General features: G+C 46.5%; 1 protein-coding gene across 1 annotated transcript; it reads left to right on the plus strand.

Annotated features, from left to right (window-relative positions):
- Positions 1–1322: 1322 nt before the first annotated feature.
- Positions 1323–18233, plus strand: QSOX2 (quiescin sulfhydryl oxidase 2). Its single transcript, XM_026685835.2, has 12 exons — positions 1323–1641; positions 5727–5827; positions 6631–6679; positions 7471–7579; positions 8027–8117; positions 9349–9494; positions 10842–10982; positions 11435–11564; positions 13371–13493; positions 14147–14297; positions 15994–16182; positions 16701–18233. Exons 1-12 carry the CDS (start codon positions 1443–1445, stop codon positions 17234–17236), a joined length of 1965 nt encoding a protein of 654 aa, XP_026541620.2. The 5' UTR covers positions 1323–1442; the 3' UTR covers positions 17237–18233.
- The last annotated feature ends 2619 nt before the right edge of the window (positions 18234–20852 follow it).

The raw sequence follows: 20852 nt of genomic DNA on the forward strand, positions 1-20852 counted from the left end.
CAGCGGGCACCACAACTGCCAGTCCCGGCAGATGGATCACCCAGCCTGTCACCAGCAAGGCTTCAATATCAAGATTATACTTACTCCAAGGCCTGATTTTTATTTTTTATTTTTTTTTGGCCTGCCGTGGTTTTGATCAATATTAACCTCTGGGAGTCAATAAATCTTCGTAGGGGCCTCCAGAGAAGTCATTAGTTTTCATAGAGAATGATTATTTATCAGTTAAACTCTGCATTTAATTTCCAAGCCATCCGTCTCTTTTCCGGCTGTTCCCCGCAGCAGAAAGGCTGCCGCAAAGGGGGAGACGTCCAAGGGGCACCCAGAGCCCCTGTGTCCCTCACAGCCCTTCAGGGAAGTTGGCTTAGGCTCATTTACGGGAAATTCTAAGGGAAAGGAGGAGAGGGGGAAGGAGAGAAAAAGAAAAAGGAACAAGGAGGGAAGGAGGAGAGAGAGAAGGAAGGAAGAGGGAGGGGGAAAGGGAAGGAGAAAAAAGAAAGAAGGGAAGGTGGAGGGAGGGAGGGAGGAAAGATGGAAAGAGAAGGGAGGAAGGAAAGTGGAATGGAGAAAGAAAGAAGGAGAGGAGGAGAAGACAGGAAGGAGGAATGAAGAAGGAAGGGGAGGGAGGAGGAGGAAGGAATGAAGAAGGGAAGGGGAGGGGAGGAAGGAAGGAAGGAGGGAGGGAGGGAGGGAGGAAAGGAAGGAAGGAAAGGAAAGGAAAGGAAAGGAAAGGAAGGAAGGAAGGAAGGGAAGGAAAGGAAAGGAAAGGAAAGGAAAGGAAAGGAAAGGAAAGGAAAGGAAAAGGAAAGGAAAAGGAAGGGAAGGAAGGGAGGAGGAAGGAAGGAAAAGGAAAGGAAAGGAAAGGAAGGAAGGAAGGAAAGGAAGGAAGGAAAGGAAAGGAAAAAGGAAAGGAAAGGAAAGGAAAGGAAAGGAAAAGGAAGGAAGGAAGGAAGGAAGAAGGAGGGAGGGAAGGAAGGAAAGCTTTCCAGCGGCCCCACTGGAGAAGGGGAAGGGGAAAGGACAGGAAATCAGAACCGTCCGACTGAAGCGGGCTGACCCCCGAGGGAAAAGCTAGGGGAAGCCAGGCCGGAAGGGCAGGGGATGACGGGCTCTGAGGTCCAAGCCCCTAATCCCCAGCCTTCCAAGCCCCCTAATCCGGGACAAGCCAAGGGAGCGGCGGGCGCCCGGTTGACGCAGCCTCCCGATGGCCAGGAAGTCCCGCCCCCCAGGCCTCCTCGTCCACTGATTGCGCGCGGAGCAGTGGGCGGGGCGAAGAGGCAGGCCCCCCGTCTCCAGGGCTGGCGGCCCGTTGCTAAGCGAGGCCCTCCAGGCCTGGGTGTCGCCCGGCCTTCCGGACCGGTCATGGCGGCGGCGGCGGGGTGGGTTCCCGCCCGGCACCTCTCGAGCCGCGGCGGGCGCTGCGATGCCTCTTGGCGTTGCTGGCGATGGCGGCGCCGACGACGACGACCGGGGCGGCGCTGTACCAGGCCGGGCTACACCCGGTGTGGGTGCTGGAAGGCGGCACGGTGCGGGAGGCGCTGCGGGACTCGGCTTCGGCCTGGCTGGTGCAGTTCTACTCCTCGTCCTGCGGACACTGCGTGGCCTTCGCGCCCACCTGGCGCGCCTTGGCGGGGGACGTCCACGGTGAGCCGGGAATGATGGGAGAGGAAGTCCAAATACCCCCCCCCTCCCGTGGTCCTCCCTTTGGGGAAGAGATTCCCCCCCCCCCTTGCCCGACCCAGCGCCCTCCCTCCGTCCCATCATCCCCAGCCGGAGAGGGAAGGAAGGGAGGAGGGCATCGCCTTTGAGGGCGCCCGGTTGGGGAAGCAGGGCTGAGGAGGAGGCAACTTGGTTTGCAAGAGTTTGAATTGCGGGGTGACCCTGGCACGTTGGGCAATTCTGCACCCCGGTTTCTTGGATGGCTTCCTTGACCCCCCCCCCACTTCGGCCTTCCTTCTGGCGGTTCCGGACCCCATGGAGAACTTAACAGCCCTTTGCCCAAGAAGGAAGATCATTTGCAAACACACAGAGAGAGTTTGCAGGTTGCAGCTCTGGATTTTTAAGGGCTGAATGCTCCAGTCTCTTCAGGCAATCTGCCTTTGGCTGCCCTCCAGAAATGGGGGACACACACACACCCCGCACAACTCCCATCCTTCTCCCAATTGGAGAGAGTGGTGGGATTAAAAAGCCCTCTCCTCTGCTGGATCTGCAGAAGGATGCTCCGCAGCTTCTGCTGTGGCTAGATCTCTAGGCTAGATCTTACCTCCACGGATGGGTAAAGGACCCTGGGAAGCAGTGGAGCAGATCCTTCAGATCCCCCCCTTTTCAAAGATCTCCTGATACAATTGAGGACCAGAGATCTGGGTGGATCAATGGGCTGATTGACTCCTGGTTGGCATCGGGCAAGGTTGAAAGTTATGGACTTTCAAGAGGAGGTTCTGCTTTCTTATCAGGGAGAGTTGGAACATGTAGATGTCTTAAGACAGCTGAACTACAAGTCCCAGGGTCCTCACCATTGACAGTTCTGGCTGAGGCTGCTGGGACTTGTAATCCAACAAGTTCTGAAGGCTCCCATACTCTTCACTTGATTGATTGACTATGCACCATCAAATCAGTGTCTATTCTTAGCAGCTCCATAGATAGACTTTTTCCAGGATGATCTTACTCTTATTTTGCATATTTTGGTTGAGTTGCAAGTTCAGTTCTAGTATTCTTGTGTCGTTGAACAAGTACCTTCCAGAGGAGGGCATATACTTATTTTTTTATCATTGAATATTACCCATCAAAGAAACTTTGCCTGCAAATATTTTATGGGCTGAATTACAGCTTAAGTGCCTTTTGTTCAATGAGAAACGAACAGTGTCGAACAGTGTCGGTGTGAGATAGTGTCTCAGCAGCTGAGAAAAGTGGCGTATTTTCCCAACGTTCCAAGGGAAGGTGTCAAGAAGCAGTGTGGTTTCTTTTGTGCAAGTTCAGCTGAGTTAGGACATTTGTGTGCTTTTACACAGCAACGTGACACGTTTCCTCTAGTTTGCGGTGGCTTAAAGAGAGCAAACAGAAGACTTTGAGAGGACATAATATATTTGGCATGGCAAGCTTTGGAACTTGCACAATGGAAAAAAAAATCGGGAAATTTCGAAATGTTTGGAATTTAGCAGCTGGTTCTTCTGGCTCGGCAGGCACTTTTGCTTAAAAGAGTTGCCTAGTGCAAAGCAAGAGCGTAGGAAGCTGCCTCTTGAAGTCAGTAAGTAGCCTACGCAGTATTTATTTCTCAACCTCAGCAACTAGAAAACCTTGAATTACGCCGTCTTCGGTCTGATTTAAGCATGGTATATAAAATCATACATTGCAATGTCCTACCTGTCAATGAATACTTCAGCTTCAACCATAACAACACAAGAGCACACAATAGATACAAACTCAAGGTAAACCGCACCAAACTTGATTGCAGGAAATACGACTTCAGCAATAGAGTGGTCAATGTCTGGAATACTCTACCCGACTCTGTAGTTTCTTCCCCAAACCCCAAAAACTTTAACCTTAGACTGTCTACTATTGACCTCACCCCTTTCCTAAGAGGTCTGTAGGGGGCGTGCATAAGCGCACCAACCGTGCCTACCGTCCCTGTCCTATTGTTTCTCTTATTCTTCTTTTATTTTTCTTATATGTACCCATTTCATGTATTCACAACTATGTATACACTTATACTTATTATCTTGTAAACAATTGGCAAATCAAATAAAAAAATAAAAAAATAAATAAACTGTAGAGTGGACTTGAATTCCCAAAATTCCCAAGCCAGCAAAGAACCCCAAACCCAGAGCCACTGGGTCTTGCCAGGGTTCAGTTTTCAACCCGTTGCTCCCCATCCAGCCCCTGGCAGCCTCCAGGCACTGCAAGGAGAGGGAGGTCACGGCATTGTTTAACTCCCCACGGCCTGAGATGGACAGCTGGGTATCGTCGGCGTATTGGTCCGTGGTGACGGATGATCTCACTCAGCAGCTTCATGTAGATGTTAAACAGTGGAGAGTGTATCCCCGCAAAGCAGTGCGCGAGTGCCGGACCTGTCAGTTTTTAAATGGAAGTATTTCCTGGTTCTCTGTCTAGTATAATCATTCACACGTCTACTTCAAAAGAAGTCCAGCAGAGTTTGTTGAGGCCTCCAATGAGATTTGCAGAAAAGAGATTGTTAATTTAGCGCTCAAATAAAAGTGATCGGTGCTTGTGAAAACATATGTCCTGATGTCTTAACAAAGTCTCACTTAACCACTCGTCCTTGTACTGTTCTTTTTGATGCTTGAAATGTGTAGGAATATTAGCAGGAATAATATACAGGAAAAATCTGTCTCATGTTTTCATTCATGGAGTCTCTAAGCAAAATGTTGTCTTGATAATTAAACTACTCCTTGAATGCTGAATACGGTTATCGTGCCAGGAGATGTTAATGAACCAATTGATAATTTCTTATATTGTCAGTTTGCTTTCTTACAATTGAAACTGGTACTGATGAAGCAAAGAAGCAGTACAAAGAAGTAGTTCTTGACTTAGAGCCATATGTTTAGTGATCATTCGAAGTTATAACGACACTGAAAAAAGTGATTTTTTTAGTTTTTCACACTTACAGCCATTGCAGCTGGTCACGTGATCAAAATTCAGAGGCTTGGAAACTGGCATGGATTTACGATAGTTGTGGTGTCCCGAGGAGTCACGTGATCTCCTTTTGTGACCTTGTGGCAAGCCAAGTTTTCCTTCCCTTCCCCCCTCTGAGGCTGCCTTTTGTGAATGGCCCAGACCCTCCTCCCAGCTGGCGCACTTAACCAAGTGTTTGGGTTGAGGCTGGCTTGCATTGTGAAAAAAGACAACATTTGCACGTCCTTTGTAAGGCTCACTTCATTGCAGTTGTAGGGCTGGAGATGGGGGGAGGGTGGGGGCGAGGTGGAGTAAGGGGGGGAGAAGAAGAGAAGAACAGCAGTGCCGAATCATGAATGAAGCAGATAACCCGAAGCCAAACCAAACGTTTTCAAGCTTGTGGTTTTATTCAGTGGCAAAGTAGCTTGCTCACTATTGTGCCTTTGCCCATCTGTTCGAAGATGCTGATGGTTATCCTGGCGCCTGTTGCGTTGATAGCGTCCCACTTACAATGGCCATTTGCATCCTGTTCCTAAACACCGCCGCATCTGTTTAATAAGTAAACAAAGAGAAGGTGGATTTTTTTGCAGCCCTGCAAGGAAACATCTGGCTTGGGGTATTAAGTCACTTCTGGCGAGATGGAAGGCTGTATAAATTTGATAAATAAATGATGCTTCTAAGTTTTTCTCCCCCCCCCGCCCTGCATTTCTTTTTAGGGTGGGCTTTATTTCCCAGGGTTTTCAGAAGAGAAGCAAATATGCTTATTTTGTCTTTCCCTCTGGCAGACTCGTGCTTGTTAAAGAACAAGAATGGTCCTCTTGTCCACAACCGGTTCTTTTTAAAACTGTTTATTTCAAACGAAAGCCAACTTTCCACATTTTGTGCATTAAAATTAGTTCTTAACTGAGCACCGTCATTAGATTTCTGTCTTGGTGTTTGGGGCCACCCTCGCTCCTTTTTTGCCTTGCACCGGAGGAGACAAATTCCTTGTGTGTCTTGGCCAAAATGTGTGTGTTCCCGGATGTCGAGAACCTTGGAATTGTGGGGGTGTATACATTCTGTGCCCAAATGAAAGAATCTGACCCCTTGTTTCCTTTCAGAGTGGGAGCCAGCGATCAGAATTGGCGTGCTGGATTGTGGAGATGAGAAAAACTACAAACAGTGTAAAGAGTACGGAGTCCAGTATTATCCCACTTTCAGGGTAAGTGCTTTCCCGCTTCCTAGGAATGGTTGTCGTTCGATTGGGCCCCACGTAGTTTGAAATGCGTGGGGAAGGATTTCCTGTGGAAATTTTAATCCGGAAGTGGGGTGTTCCTTCCCTCTTCAAATCTGAGTCGCTCTGCACTTCTCTGTTAGCGTCTTATTTTTGGGGGGGGGGGCAGAGCTTTTAAAACACGCGGGTGATTATTTATTTATTTAATTTATATTGCCGCCTATTCGCCCATGGCGACTCCGGGCGGCTTACACAATGTAAAACCATATTTAAAACAAAAATAAAAACAATAAAAACTAACAAAAAGAATCAAATAAATTGGTAAAGTACAATAGAACAAAATTTGGGAAAAACAAAAAAAATCAAAAACCAACTCCCATCCTCCCGCCCCAACGACAGCAGATCAGACTGGCCATTTGATGGACTCCATCCCTCTTTGGGTTCCGTGGGCCTGCTGGCAAAACCAGGTCTTCAGTGCCTTTCGAAAGAGTATTAGTGAGGGGGCCATTCTAATCTCTGGGGGGATGATGTTCCAGAGAGACGGAGCCACCACGGAGAAGGCCCTTCCTTCTGGGTCCCACTGGCTGTATCTCCCTCAGGTGTGGGACCCGCAACATTCCCTGCCTCCTCACTCTCATGGGTCGGGTGGATGTGACTGGCAAGAGATGTTTCCTTAGATAACTCTTGGATTATTTTTAGAGTTGGACTGTTCTACCTTCGGGGTTTTATTAATTTGGGCTGTTCTAAGCAAAATCTTTTCTTTTCTCCCTCCCCCTCCCCTCCCTTTGCAGTATTTCAAAGCTTTTGTCAAGCAGTTTACAGTTGGAGAAAATCATCCCGGTGAGTTCACATGCAGTCTCCGTTCTCCTTGAAGATCACTCCCAGCCACGCTGCGTCTTAATCCGAAAGACAAATGCCCTTAAGGGCAGGGAGCACATTCTGTGCAGTAGCAGCAGCAGCAGCAGCAGCGTGGTCAGCCAAGTCAGTCATGAAAAGAAGGTTGAAGCAAGGTCACAGGCTGCAAGCTGGCATCCCTAACTTGGAAGATATTAAAGGCAGTCCTCAGCTTAGGACCCAAACTGAACCCAAAATATCCATTGTGAAGCAAGACTGCCGTTAAGTCAGTTTTGCCCCCTTTTACGACCTGCCGTTAAGTGATTCCGTACAGTTGTTCAGTTAGCCACACGGTTGTTAAGTGAACCTGGCTTCCCCATTGACTTGGCTGGTCAGAAGGTTGCAGAAGGGGGACCCCGCGTGATCTCTGGGGTGCCGCAACCATCATAAATATGAGCCAGTTGCCAAAGTGTTCCAAATTTTGATCACGGCATTACAGGGGCTGCTCCAACCGTTGTCAGTGTGAAAAGCAACCCTAAGTCATTCTTTTCAGTGGCGTTTGTAACTTCCAACGGTCACTAAACAAGTGGTCATAAGTGAAACTACTTGGAGAGGCTTTTTCCTTGAAGAGTGCACTTCGGAGCCCTGGTCCTTTCCTGCCGTGTCTTGCAAAAAAAAAAACCGTTGGATCAGTGGACGTTGGCAGGAGGGACGAGTTGAAGAGCTTTGGCAGATGCCAAGGAAGGTTCCTTTTTCGGGATTGCCTGCTTGAGTGCCATCTTTTTCTCTTTCCTCAGCAACCTCAGATCGGGACCTTCAGAGCCTCCGCCAAACAATGATTGATTTTCTGCAGAACCATTCCCGGGAAGCAAAACCGCCAGCTTGTCCGTCTTTGGAGCCAACTCTGTGAGTCCCTCTGTGAGGCATCAGAGTAGGAGCAATAAAGGAGCATTTTAGGGTGGAAATGAGGGGGCCCTGTAAAAAACAACAACAGCAGGGCCGTTACAAATACAGCAGCATGTCTTGGCGCACTCAGAAAGCCAAATAACCCATTTCAAGATCTATTTTGCTGTTTGTTTATGACAATTATTAATTTCCTGCTTCTCAAGATGATGATTCTCCCAACGAAAGCTGCATAAACAATTATGAATAAAAGCCCCAGAAATGATTTTTTTTTAGCAGCAAACTCCGTAAGAAGCCTTTTCTTAATTTCTGCTGCTAGACCATATGAGTTGAAAACACTTGTAGATAAGCCACAGATATTATCAGTAAATGTCTTCTTACCTTTATCTCTCGTGTGGTAGATGTATCCTTCATTCATTTTTCTTAATCGTTCTTATTTGTTCTTAATAGGCCAGAAGAAGTATTTTCCCTTTTCAATAAACCCAATCAGCATTATACTGCCATCATTTTTGAGAGCGGGAGCTCATATCTTGGCCGAGAGGTAACGTAACCAAGGAAGGTAACGTAAACTTGGAAAGTCCTAGTCCTCCTTTAGACGTCAGGGTGGCTTAAGTCCCTTTAAATCTACCACCCCTGATTGGAATGAACCCTCTTCCAACTTTTACTACGTAAGTGTCATGCACCTGTTGGAAACTGACTCTGAGGAAGAGGAGGAACAGCTAACAGGGAGTGGAAGTGTGGCTCCGGAGGTTGTGGAGGAAGCTGGGGAAGAGCACAGGCCGGCTGGGCAGTCAGAGAAGGACCCAAGCCCATCCCCTCTCCATCCTAGGGCACACAGGAGGAGAAAATAAGGGAGAAATGTGAATGGCATGGTCTACAGGGGAGGAAATGGCCTTGATCCCCTTCATGGGCTGCAGCTGTGAGAACTGGTTAAAAGGACAGACTGCGCATGAGCCAGTGCTGGAAACAAAGTGTGAAAATATTTTTAGTCTGTCCGTTCTTACCTGAGTTTGGTGTCCTTCCCAGTGTATATTCCAATATCTGGGGATGTCTTCAAGCCCTTACCTTGCCTGGTTCCCTTAATTGCTTCAGTGTGGTTTATGTTGTTTTTTCTATTTATAATTTATAAGTATTTTGAGTTTAAATGGCATTTCCTCCTTCTTGCAACTGTTTGTGGGGGAGTTTTTTTTGTCTCCAGTCAAGGATATTTGGAGCTTTGAAGCCAAGCTGAAGGAATTAAAGGGACTTCACCTGTTTTTGTGCCTGTGTTGTTTTTGTATCCCACCCTGGGTCATCATCACAGTAAGCATGGAAGGAAATACAAACTAATTTGTTTTATGGCCAACTTCATTCAGACTCTGAAGTTGTTCAGAAGAAGGATACAAAATACCAGAGTTGGAAGGGACCTTGGAGGTCTTCTAGTCCAGCTCCCTGCTCAAGCAGGAGACCCTGTACCAGGGTGTCCAACCTTGGCTGCTTGCAGACTTCAACTTCCAACGCATCTTAATCATTTTGCCAAAAGTAATATCGGCAGCAAAACACTGCAGGCCTAGGCCGTTATTTACAAACAAATCCTATTTAAATGTAGTGGAATTATCCCCCAGTTAAGCCTCTGAGGGCTCTTCATTTTTTTTTTCTCCTGGTCTCCAAGTGCCAATCTTTGTGAGGCTGGGTTCAACCTGTTTGTTAGGTCTGAGCAAACTTTGCCTCTGTTTGCAGTAGTGACTAAACACACAGGCGGCACTGGTAACTCTGTACATTTTCCCCTCCAGGTAATCTTGGACCTCGGTCAGTATGAAAACATTGCCATCAAACGGGTTCTAAATTCTGAGACAGATGTACTTGAAAAACTTGGTATTACTTCGGTCCCTTCATTGTACCTGATTTATCCCAATGGATCCCATGGATTAATTAACAAGTAAGTCTTGATGAATGTGAGTTTGTGGGACCTGCATTTCGTAAACCTTAAAAGCCAGAACGGGCAGACTTCAACTCCCAGAATGCTGGCTGGAGTATCCTGGGTGTTGACGTCCGCCCCAAAGTTGAGAAACTATTATGTGAAAGTAATTTTAGGATCTTCTTTAGTAGCTCCAGAAATAATAAAAACCCATTCCGGGGTTTTAGCATTTGCACGTGAGATTTTAGATTCCATTTAAAAGCCTGTTTGGTTTTTTTTTAAAAAAAATTGTGGGCTGCAGTAGCTGCAGTGACAGTTGGGCTGGGGGTTGCTGTGGACATGCCAGTAACTATTTTGCTAGTTCCTGGTCTATGCAAGATGGTCAGAATACTTAATCAAGTACAATTGGGGCAAGAACATGTTGCAATAATGACTGGGTGACCCTGGTGGCTTGGAATTTGGTGGAGTTACCTGAGCAGTTTGCCAAAGAAAACACAGAGATGATAACACGGAGCTCTTTAGCTACCTGTATCGCAGAGGGCCAAATAAATATTCAAGTAGGCCAGCTCTTATCTAGAGGGTGTGAGGGCACCAGCTTTAAGTCTCTTGCCTTGACAAGCACAGTTAGTACTTGCAATAGATAGGGGAGCCCTGGTGGTGCAGTGGTTAGAGTGCAGCATTGCAGGCTGACTGCCCATTGCCAGGAGTTCAAATCCTGACTGGCTCAAGATTGACTCAGCCCTCCATCCTTCCATGAGGATCCAAATTATTGGGGGGCAAGAGGCTGACTCTGTAAACCACTTAGAGAGGGCTGGAAAGCACTGTGAAGCGGTGTATAAGTCCAAGTGCTATTGCTGTTGCCAGTCCTTGACTTACAACCACGACTGAACTCAACATTTCTGCTGCTAAGCGAGGCAATGGTTAAGTGAGCTTTGCGCTATTTTACGACCTTTCTTGCCGCAGTGGTTAAGGGAATCCCTGCAGCTGTTAAGTTAGTCACATGGTTGTTAAGCGAATCTGGCTTCCCCCCATTGACGTTGTTTGTCAGGAGGTCACAAAAGGGGATCACCTGACCCCAGGACACTGCGGCCGTCATAAATATGAACCAATTGCCAAGCGTGCAAAATTGGATTGCACAGTCGTGGGGATGTTGCAACCGTCATAAGTGTGCGAAACGCAACCACTTTTTTCAGTGCCGTTGTAACTTCGAAAGGACACACAGCGAATGCTTGTTAAAGTTGAGGGCTCCCTGTATCTAGCATTTTTGGGGGAACAAGCAACCAGCAGCAGCCCTGAACTTCTGTAGCCTGTTCAGCTTGAGGTGTTTTTTTTTTTTTTTTAACTTTTATACTGTCCTTCCATACACAGTTTGAAGCCTCTTCGGTCTTTCTTTTCTTCCCATTTAAAGTCACTCCTGGGAGTTAGAAGAAAACTCGCTTCCCCTCTCCCACTTCTCCAGCAAAGGAGACCAGGAAACACAAACTTCAAGGAATGGAAAGAGTTCAACCAGTAAGCAGCTCTGCAAGTTCTCTTTAAATAGCGTTTTATTTTGCAATGTTGGCTTTTCTCCCGCTCCTGAATGTATGGATTCAGAGTAAATGATGGTTTTACGTTATCTGGGCTGCCTTTGGGAGGGCAGGTGGACCTCTCCAGAACACATAGCTTAAATTGCTGAGGTTGGGAATCCCTGCTTTTAAAGGCTGAAACCTCAGCTTTGTACCATCCATATGCATGCAGATTTCTAATCATCATAATTGTCTCTGCAAACAGGGAGGGATCCCTGCCCAGATGTAAATCTGGCCCATCCTGGCTACCAACAGTGGCCTAATAACTGCTCCAACGGCTCAAGATAAATCTCATGTTTAAAAACTCCGTCTCTTTAGTATTCCTACCTTCCACACTTGTGTACGCAAAATAAACCTGCCGCCATTTTAAACCATCCGTGTCTCTTGCTTTTTCAGGTCCAAATTATACATGGCTGACCTTGAGTCTGGGCTGCATTATTTGTTCAGGGTCGAACTTGCCACCCACAAAACCCTGGAAGGCGCTGAGCTGAGGACCTTGAAAGATGTTGTTATACTCCTGGCCAAGGTGAACGCTCTCCACCTTTTTCCTGGGATTTTGCAGCGTGCAGTAAATCACGCTGAGCAGGAGCTCTTCTCATGCTCCAGGACTCTTGCCTGATAAAATGGATGTTTGATGCATTGATGGGGAAGGAGAAGGCGGGATTCCTGTTTGGAGGCCAAATAGCCCATGCAGAAAGGCCCAGTTAGAGCCAGGACTTCACTGCTGCCTTTCCGTGTGCAATTTTTACAGCCCTTTGAGAACTAGTCTGTGCCAAGGAGATTGGTAATGGTCCGATCACCGGGACTGGATGTTTTACTCTTCCGAGATTTTGGACTGCCGCTGGAGCCCATCCTCGGGCAGCTTCTAGCAGAGTGTGTGCTTTGGGCTATTCTATATGTGGTGTTTATATGGTGCCACAACCAGGCACCGTATAAATACCTGGGAATTGAAATCCATTCCTCTTAAAAAGTTGCCAAGATTGAGAAACGCCAAGTTGAGAACATTGGTTTTCACCTTAAGACTCCTGACTTGATAAGACTTGAATATTGACTGAAAATCACCCCACTTGGACATGGTTTCCAAGATGCAGAACCTGCCTCATCAGAAAGTGGCCCTGTGGCTCCCTCTGTGTCTGGAAAAGGGGTTTAAACGAGGCCTTCGCAGCCGGACCTTTTAAAACTGGGCTCTTGTTAACAGGTGTTTAACTGCGCTATTTTTAGTTCCGTTTGTGTATCTCCTGCATTTGGAAAGCCTCTGGATCATCCTGCTTGGATGGAAATATAAGATATAAATCAGATAAGTCAATAATGATAAATAGGCAGATTGGTTGTTTGGCAGCATATGGGGATAAAAATATTTGATGGAGAGGATTTTGTTTTTAGTTGAGAAGGGAATGCTATGAAAAAGCTGAATTAGAACAAGAGTTTGCGCAGCGGTATAGGGAAGCTGCAGCTTTGATTGCAAGAAACAAACATTTTATCCCGTAGACAGAAATTCGCTATCCTGGAAGGCTGGACAGCTGTTTCCAAACAGAGCCAATTTAATCTAATGTAGTGGTTAAGGCTAGAAACCAGGAGACCTGGAGTTCTGGTCCTGCCTTAGGCATGAAAGCTGGCTGGGTGGCTTCAGGCCGTTCTCTCTCTCCCAAACCAACCCATTTCACAGGGTTGCTATTGTGGAGAAATGAAGAGGAGGAAGGAGTGTTAGAAATGGATGGAAACTAATCAAGGAGGGAAGCAATCTAGAACTAAAGAGACATTTCCTAATGGTGAAGACAATGAACCAGTGGAAAGGCTTTGCTGGAGGCTTTTAAGACAAGGACAGCCATTTGTCTGAAGTAGTATAGAGTCTTTTGCTTGAGTAGAGATCTCCTAGGTCCCTTCCAACTCTGTTATTCTATGTATGTTCACCCCCTTGATTTATTGATAAAAATAAAGGTGAGATTTCAAAAATACACATAAGTAAATAAATAATCACCTACCCACCTCCGGTCAGCTCACATAAGTTATTGAATCTAACAGCCAACCTAGCACTAAAACAAGATAATCTGCTGCTTTCTTGGCATGTTGCAGAAAGAAATGGCACTGCGTGGGGCCCTCTGCAGCTGATCCGTTTTAAACAGAAACAGAATAGCTGGACTTCAGTTTCTCAAGTTGACTTTAGTTGCAGCTTTCGGTCCCTGATGGTTCATGAAAGCTGGTTGTGTTGCCTTTTTGTTGTTTCACCGCTACCACCTGTGCCCCTGGTGGCTTCAGGGGAAGGAAAAAAGGGTCAGATACAACAGCTCAGATTCCTTGAAAGACATGTCAACTAACTCGGCCTTTTCTTCAGCTCTTTCCTGGCCGTCAACCTGTGATGAAGTCGCTGGAGACCTTACAGGTGTGGCTGCTGAGCCTCCCGTTGGACCGGATCCCCTACGATGCCATCTTGGACCTGCTCAACAACAAAATTCATGTAAGCTACTACTAGGTTGTTGGTTGGAGACATAGATTTAGTAAATGAAAGAAGGGGAAAAACAGCAGCAGCAGCAGGAGGAGGAAAGGAAGGAAAAGAAAGAAAGAAAAGAAAGAAAGAAAGAAAGAGGAAGGAAGGAAGGAAGGAAGGAAGGAAAGAAAAAGAAAGAAAGAAAGAAAAGAAAGAAAGAAAGAAAGAAAGAAAGAAAGAAAGAAAGAAAGAAAGAAAGAAAGAGAGGAAAGTAGGGTGGGAAAGAAAAAAATAAGAAAGAGAGAGAGGAAAGGAGGAAGAAAAGGTATGGAGGAAGAGAAGGAGGAGAATAGAATTATAGGTAGTCTTCGACATAACCAGTTTCTTGAGGACCATTCAAAGTTACAGTGGCCATTTTTACGACCTGTCCTTGGAGTTCTCACACACACACTCATGATTGCATCTTGGGTGCTTGGCAGCTGGCTTGCATTTAAGGCCATCCTGTGTCTTCTTCCCCTTCTGTTAAAAGTTAGATGAATCCCTCAAGATGTTAATCTAGGACAGGAACTTCTAAAATCCTCCCCCTGAGTGTCAGCTGGACCACAATAGATTTCTGCCTGACTCACCTGACGGAGTGCGTGGAAGGAAGTGCAGTCTCATGCTGGTCTTTTCCCCCTTTCTAGATCTCTGGCCAATTTCTGCCCAGCCGGCTCCAGTGGGTCGGGTGTCAGGGCAGCCAGGTGGGACTGAGAGGTTACACCTGTTCCTTCTGGAAGCTCTTCCACACCTTAACAGTTCAAGCAGCAGCCCAGCCGAGAGCTTTGCTCAACACAGGTAAGGAAAAAAGAGGGTGAATGCCCCTGCAGGTGAAGAGTGGTTGGCAGGGAGGCGGGAACTTAAAGGGCACCCCAACTGCTTTAATATTGGCCAAGCAAAACAATTCAGCTTTCGCCAGGGGTGACATGATAGCGGTTTTCCAGATTTCTCAACGCCTTCAGCAATGACAGAGCTTCTAATGTACTGGGGGGTGGAAAAATCAGGAGATATTAAGATATATATCTGCTTTGAAAATAGCCCATGTTGAACTGCACAGCACAGTCAAGGAAAAAGAATTGTTTTATGACATTTTGAATTGTGCCACAAAATGTGACACGTGATCATTTTTGATCTCATAGAATGTTTTATAAAATTTGCCAGATATCAGTTCCACAGGAGTCACAAGTCCCGAATTTTGGATGTATTCTGTAAGTTAGCCCGCTTGGGATACCTTGGTACAAAAATTTAGAATAGAATAGAATATTCTTCATTGGCCAAGTGTGATTGGACACCCAAGGAATTTGTCTCTGGTGCAGAAGCTCTCGGTGCGCAATGAAGTGATAAATCATACATCATAAGATACAATCATATGTCATAAGATACAAACAACAAAGTGATAAATCATAAGATAACAACAGGAGAAGGTAATAGGAAAGATGAGACATATCATAGCAATACAGCCCTACTACCTGGGTAAATATCCTTAGGCACAGAGTGAAGATTGTTCCATTATGATGCAGTTTCACCTAATTAAAGGTTGCATGAATCAAAGTCCTCCTAGAACATAGATAGGTTTAATTCAAAACGTCTAGTTCCTTTATATTTTGCAAATAATAGAGATTCTCCTCTTCAGAAAACGTATGAGTAATATCTTGGGAATCCAGAGGCTATACCAAGGTTGTGAGCATTGAAGTATGAAATCTTTGAAATCCTTTTTTTCTGACCACGACCAACCTCCTCACAAAAAGGAAAGCCTGTGTGTTTATGGCTTTCAAAGTAAAGAGGATCTCCCCTGATGTCCTGGTGGAAGAAGAATCGCCAGCTGGGAGCTGCAGCTGGAAGATGGTTTGAATTTGGTTATTCTTACCCAGGTTTTCTTATCTGGGAGCAGGTTGAGAACATTTCAACCCATTTTCCAAGCTCAGTGTGACGGGCAGGCGCCCCTTCTCCACCGGTCTGGTTTTGATAATGGCCATTTTCTTGTAAGAGGAGAATTGGGTCAGGCCGAAGCAGCAGGATTATGTCTTTGAGGGTTTCCCCTTCTTATTGCTTGCTTTAATTCCCGTCTCCTAGAGAGCCCCTAATCCTCCCAGCCAAAGGTGGAGTTTTATGGTTCTTGCCCATTTTAAAGATTAGAAGGATCCAGCATTGAGGCAGTTTTGCGGGAGGGAAAAGAGAAAGGAAGGAGGATTAGGTCAAGAGACATGACATCTGTTTACAAAGTACAGGGGGCTAATAAACTAAACACACACAACAATCGTATCTTTCCTTATAATTATTGAGAATTCGGAGGCAAGATTCTGCCCAGAAAGTTTGGAATCAATGTGTTGCTTCCCTCCTCCTCTTGGCCTTAAGATCACAGTTCCACTAAGATAAGTGATATATCTTAGGAACAAGTAAGTGGATCGAAAGGGAAAATTGAGCAACAAATCGGCTCCTCCCTTGCTGTGATCCACAGACTCTGTTGATTTCACACGCCGGTTGCTCCTTGCAGGCTTTGAAGACAATCCCCGGGCGGTTCTTCAGATCATGCAGAAGTACGTCCAGGATTTCTTTGGCTGCCGAGCTTGCGCGGAGCACTTCCAGGAGATGGCCAGAGCGTCTTTGGATTCCGTGAAGAGCCGGGATGAAGCTGTGCTGTGGCTGTGGGAGAAGCACAACGTGGTCAACGCCCGACTGGCAGGTAGTTTCCAAGGGAGGACTTGGCACTGTGGATGGCTTTTTTCCTGGGTTGGTAACTGGGGCGAGGGAGGGGAGTCTGTCTTCCAATCAGTCTTGATCCCTGCAAGGTTTATTGAATTGAAGCTTCAGTCATCTAATCAGTCTTTGAAGACAATATGAATGGAATGTACTTTCGATTCCACACTGCCGCCTGCTCTTCGAAACTCCCTCCCCCCTTTCTGTTGACAACTATAAAATGTGTATACCAAATGTTTTATGAGTTGACAGTAGTAGAGAATATCTCACCTACTCCTCACTTTGCTCCCTCCCTCTGCATCCCACTTAGTTTTATATTAGTTGAACTTTTAAAATCTAAGATCCTTATTCATTGTTTTCATGTTTTGTACTGTGTAGGCCACCCAGAGTCACCTTTGGCAAGATGGGTGGCACACAAGTTTGGTAAATAAATAAATCCTTTGCTCCTAAACTAACGCAACTCCTGGTGTTTCCTGTCTCCCCTTCCTCTTCTTCCTCCGACAGGCGATTTGAGCGAAGACCCCCAGTTCCCCAAAGTGCAGTGGCCCACCCCGGCCCTTTGCCCCGCATGCCACAAGGCGACCCAGGGCCCCTCTGCCTGGGACAAGACGCAAGTGCTCCACTTCCTGAAACAGCATTATGGCAGCCACAACCTCATCCACACCTACCTCAAAGAAGCCGACAACACCGAAGAACAAGAGGCCCAAGGTGGAGGAGAAGCGTTTCCAAAGGAAGCCGCTCGGGAGGCCAACAAGGGCCAAGATCCACAGGAGTCCTTGGGAGCCAAGTCCAAAGGCTTGGGCCATCTGATAGCCAAGGAGGACTCTGTAATCGATCCAGGGAAAAGGCCAGCTGGCTCAGTGGTCGAGCAGGAAGGGAACCAGGCGTTGTCGTTCTTGGGAGTCGGCTTCTCCAACATCGACATGAGCCTCTGCATCATCCTCTACATAGCTTCGTCTTTATTTCTAATGATCATGTTCTTTTTCTTCCACGTGAGATCCAAGTGCTGGAAAGTGAGACACAACTGTCCCTACGTATAGCAGATCCATCGGAAATCCAAGTTTCAGACTCGAAACGTCTCCCTTGTGCTTGCCTGCAACTTGGCTAGCAGGGAATCAGGGATATTTTTTTTTTAATTCTTTTTACAGCGCAATGTTTTACATTTCACGAAACTGTGCCATTGTTCCTCATCCTCATTCACTGATGATCTTCTTCTCTGCTGCTGGACACTTTGAATTTAGAACAGTGTAGAAAAAGGTGTTTTTCTGAAGAAACATTAAAACGGTTTCTGGTGATCTTTTTCCTTGGGTTGCCTAGTGTGCTTCGGTTTATGAAATCGTTCATGAAAATCAGGGTGCTTGGAGGGTGTTAAACAGGTGCTTATAACAGCAACCAAATTTGGGTGCAAACATTTAGAGGACCACTCTAGAATATAATCCAACCAGTGTCTTAAATTTTAAAAGAGTTACTTTCAACAAACTCAGTGACAGCCTAAGAAAAATTCCATGGATAAAAATCCTAAACGAGAAGACAACTCAAGAAGCATTGGAAACTCTTGAGAAATATGATCATAAAAGCCCAGTCCAACACAATACCGCTGAAAAAGAAACACAAGAAATCTAAGAAGAAACCAACAAGGTTGCACAAAATTTTTTATGATAAACTGAAAGATAAAAATCAGTACAAAAAGGGGAAAGAGGGACACATCATTAAGGCAGAATCTCACCAGATAGCCTGAATCTGCAAAAATGGAAGTCAGGAAAGCAAAGTCTCAAAATGAACAAAGACTTGCAACGAAAGTCAAAAGATAATTTTAAAAAGTTTCAACATAAAAATAACAAGAAAAAAAGTCAAGGAAACATTCAGTCCACTAAAGAGAGAAGATGGCAAGAAAGGAGGCAGTAGAGAGAAAGCAGAGCTGCTTAACTCATTCTTTGCATCAGTCTTCGCACAAAAAGAAAGTGTAGCCCAACCTACCAAAAACAATTGTGAAAGACAGGCTAGAAATAAAAATTAAAATAAACAAGAAAATGGTAAAGAGAACACCTGTCTGATCTTGATGAATTATAAATCACCGGGACCTGATGGATTACATCCCAGAGTTCTGAAGGAGCTGGCAGATGTTATCTCAGAACCATTGTATCGTATATTTAAAAAACATTCTGGAGCATGGGGGAACTACCGGAGGATTGGAAAGAGCTTGTGTGACATCTACAAGGAGGGATGTAAGCAGTGGGGTACCACAAGGGCCCAGTACTCTTCAAGATCTTCATAGATGACTTAAGATGAGGGAATAGAAGGGGAACTCATCAAATTCACAGAGGACTCTAAGCTGGACTAGATTTCCAAGGTCCCTTTCCAACTCTATTCTGATTGACTAGATCAGAGGTCTCATTCTCGCGGCCCGCGGGCCAATTGCGGCCCACGGGACGATATCCTGTGGCCCCCACCGTGATATGAAAGTATAAAATTAGTGCGTTCTCCATGCGTCGCTAGCTGGCTAAACACTTCTATGTGCGGCCCAGCCTCACCCAGCCTCTGCCTCCAGCGGCCCCCAGGTAAATTGTGTTTGAGACCCCTGGACTAGATGGAGACAAAGAGATCAGAAAAAGCAAGTTCTAGGCTGCCATCTAATGGTCATGCAACAGATTGCCAGGTTACATTTCCCATAATTCCCAGCCCCTCTTAGAGCTGCTGCTCTTATCACAACAGTTTGAGTTGAGCCACAATGGAAGGAACATAGAACATAAAACAATAGGACTGGAAGGGACCTGGGAGGCCTTCTAGACCAACCTCCTGGTTTAGCCTCCTCTGGGAGCTTCTCCTGTCTGCACTCAGCAGCCCAGTTCCGGATAGTGAGAGGAACAGGGTGGAGGGGTCAAAGGGAGGAAGCCCCCCCAGGAGAAAGATTGCGGGAGTCTTCAGTCAGCTTCCTTCTGGATTGCTGCAGTTGGAAGGACTGGGCCAGTGGGGACTCCGCAAGGCCAGGCATGGGGGGGTCAGGATCCAAATGAGGGACAGCCTCATCCTGTAGCTTCCAGGACAGGTGCCTCTTCCCCCCACCCACCCACCCCCCAAGACCCAAGAAGGAAGAATAAAGAATGGAAAGGGACATGGCAGGAGATAGATCCTTCAGTGTGGTGAGGTCTCCATCCTCTAAGGCTGAACTCCAGATGGCTGGGGAGGCTGTCAGAGATGCTCCGATCCGTTGCTTGCTTCGCTTCGTTCCTCAAGTTGGAGCAAGCAAGCAACAGGTTAGGAATCTGAGCATCTGCAGACTTCTACAATATTAAATTCATCCCTCAGTCCCTTCCATCTTTGTGCCTTCTCTTCTCCTTCTCCTCCTCCTCCTCCAGTTTTCTCCTTTTTTTAAGATTCATTTTTAAGATTTGCCAATAAAACGTTCCAAATCCCAGCTCCTGCCTCTTTTCGGCGGATTTCCTTGTCATTTCGGAAATGCTTTGCCTTTAGTGGTGCAGCAAGAGGCGGGCTGGGGTATTTGTGGAAAAAAAACAACGGGGCATCTACTTAACTCTAGTAATGAGAACCAATTCAGCCCCCTTGACACTGTCAAGGGAGGGGAAGGAAATAAACGTACCATGTAAATTAAAATTAAAATTGCCATATAAATTAATGCAGTAAATAAGCACAGGTAGTCCTGGACTTGCAACAGTTCATTTAATGACCGTTCAAAGTTGCAGTGGCACTGAAAAATTTGACTTAGGGCCGTTTTTCTCACTTACGACCTTTCCAGCATCCCCATGATCCCGTGATTAAAATTCAGGTGCTTGGCGATTGGTTCATATTTATGACCATTGCTGCGACCATCTTTGGCAACTTTTTGATAAAGGCAATGGGAAAGCTAGATTCATTTTAACAACTGGGTTATTAATTTGTCAACTGCAATGATTCAACTGTGGGAAGAAAGGTCGTAAAATGGGGCAAAACTCACTTAACAAATGTCAACAGAAATTTTGGGCTCCACTGTGGTCGTAAGTCAAGGACTATCTGTACATAGCAACCCTTGTTAAATGCAGACACCATGTGTGGCTTGTCTGCCTATGTACATCTCTATTCCTCCAGATGTGGCTTCACTGGAGGCTTTCGAAAAGAGACTTGGACAACCATTCGTTCAGAATGGTGTAGAATTTCCTGCTTGCATGGGGTTGGCCTAGAAGACCTCCAAGGTCCCTTCCAACTCATTTATTCTCTGTGTCTGCCTAACAGGGTTAAGAACCCGGGCAAAGTTAAAATTGAGGGCTTGCTTGTTGGCTTCAGGAGTTGTAACCAATCCAAAGTCTTTGCTGCTTGCGGGACTGAATAACGGGATGTCTCTTCAGCACCGCGGACAGCTCCCCTCTGCTACGCGTTGCCCCGTCCGCCTTAGTTTTGTTCCCTGAGCCGGGCGGGGCAACAGGAGGAGCGACGGAGAGGGGGGGCGGTTGAAGTGACGCCGGGCAGTTGGTAGGGGGGGGACTCCCTCGCCGCCTTGTCCCTCCACCCACCGCGTCCCCCGCGGCCACTCCCCCTCCAACCCCTCGCCAGCCACCCGACCTGCTCTCTTGCATTCCGGTTGGAGGCTCCCGGAGCTGCCAGCCAAGGGCCAAGGCTGGGGTGGGGCGGGGGAGGGTGGTCTTCTGTTCCGTCGTCCGGCCG

This window comes from Notechis scutatus, chromosome 15 (genome assembly GCF_049901735.1).
Source record: "Notechis scutatus isolate UNSWTSFEM ecotype Mainland chromosome 15, rNotScu1.2, whole genome shotgun sequence".
Taxonomy (NCBI): Eukaryota; Metazoa; Chordata; class Lepidosauria; order Squamata; family Elapidae; genus Notechis; species Notechis scutatus.

What these genes read in the sequence shown, in the direction of transcription:
- QSOX2 (XM_026685835.2), top strand. Translation starts at nt 1,443, where the DNA reads ATGGCGGCGCCGACGACGACGACCGGGGCGGCGCTGTACCAGGCCGGG. An exon ending in CCGTCTTTGGAGCCAACTCT is followed by an intron (nt 7,580 to 8,026) that starts GTGAGTCCCTCT and finishes TGTTCTTAATAG; the next exon opens with GCCAGAAGAAGTATTTTCCC. An exon ending in GGTCAACGCCCGACTGGCAG is followed by an intron (nt 16,183 to 16,700) that starts GTAGTTTCCAAG and finishes TTCCTCCGACAG; the next exon opens with GCGATTTGAGCGAAGACCCC.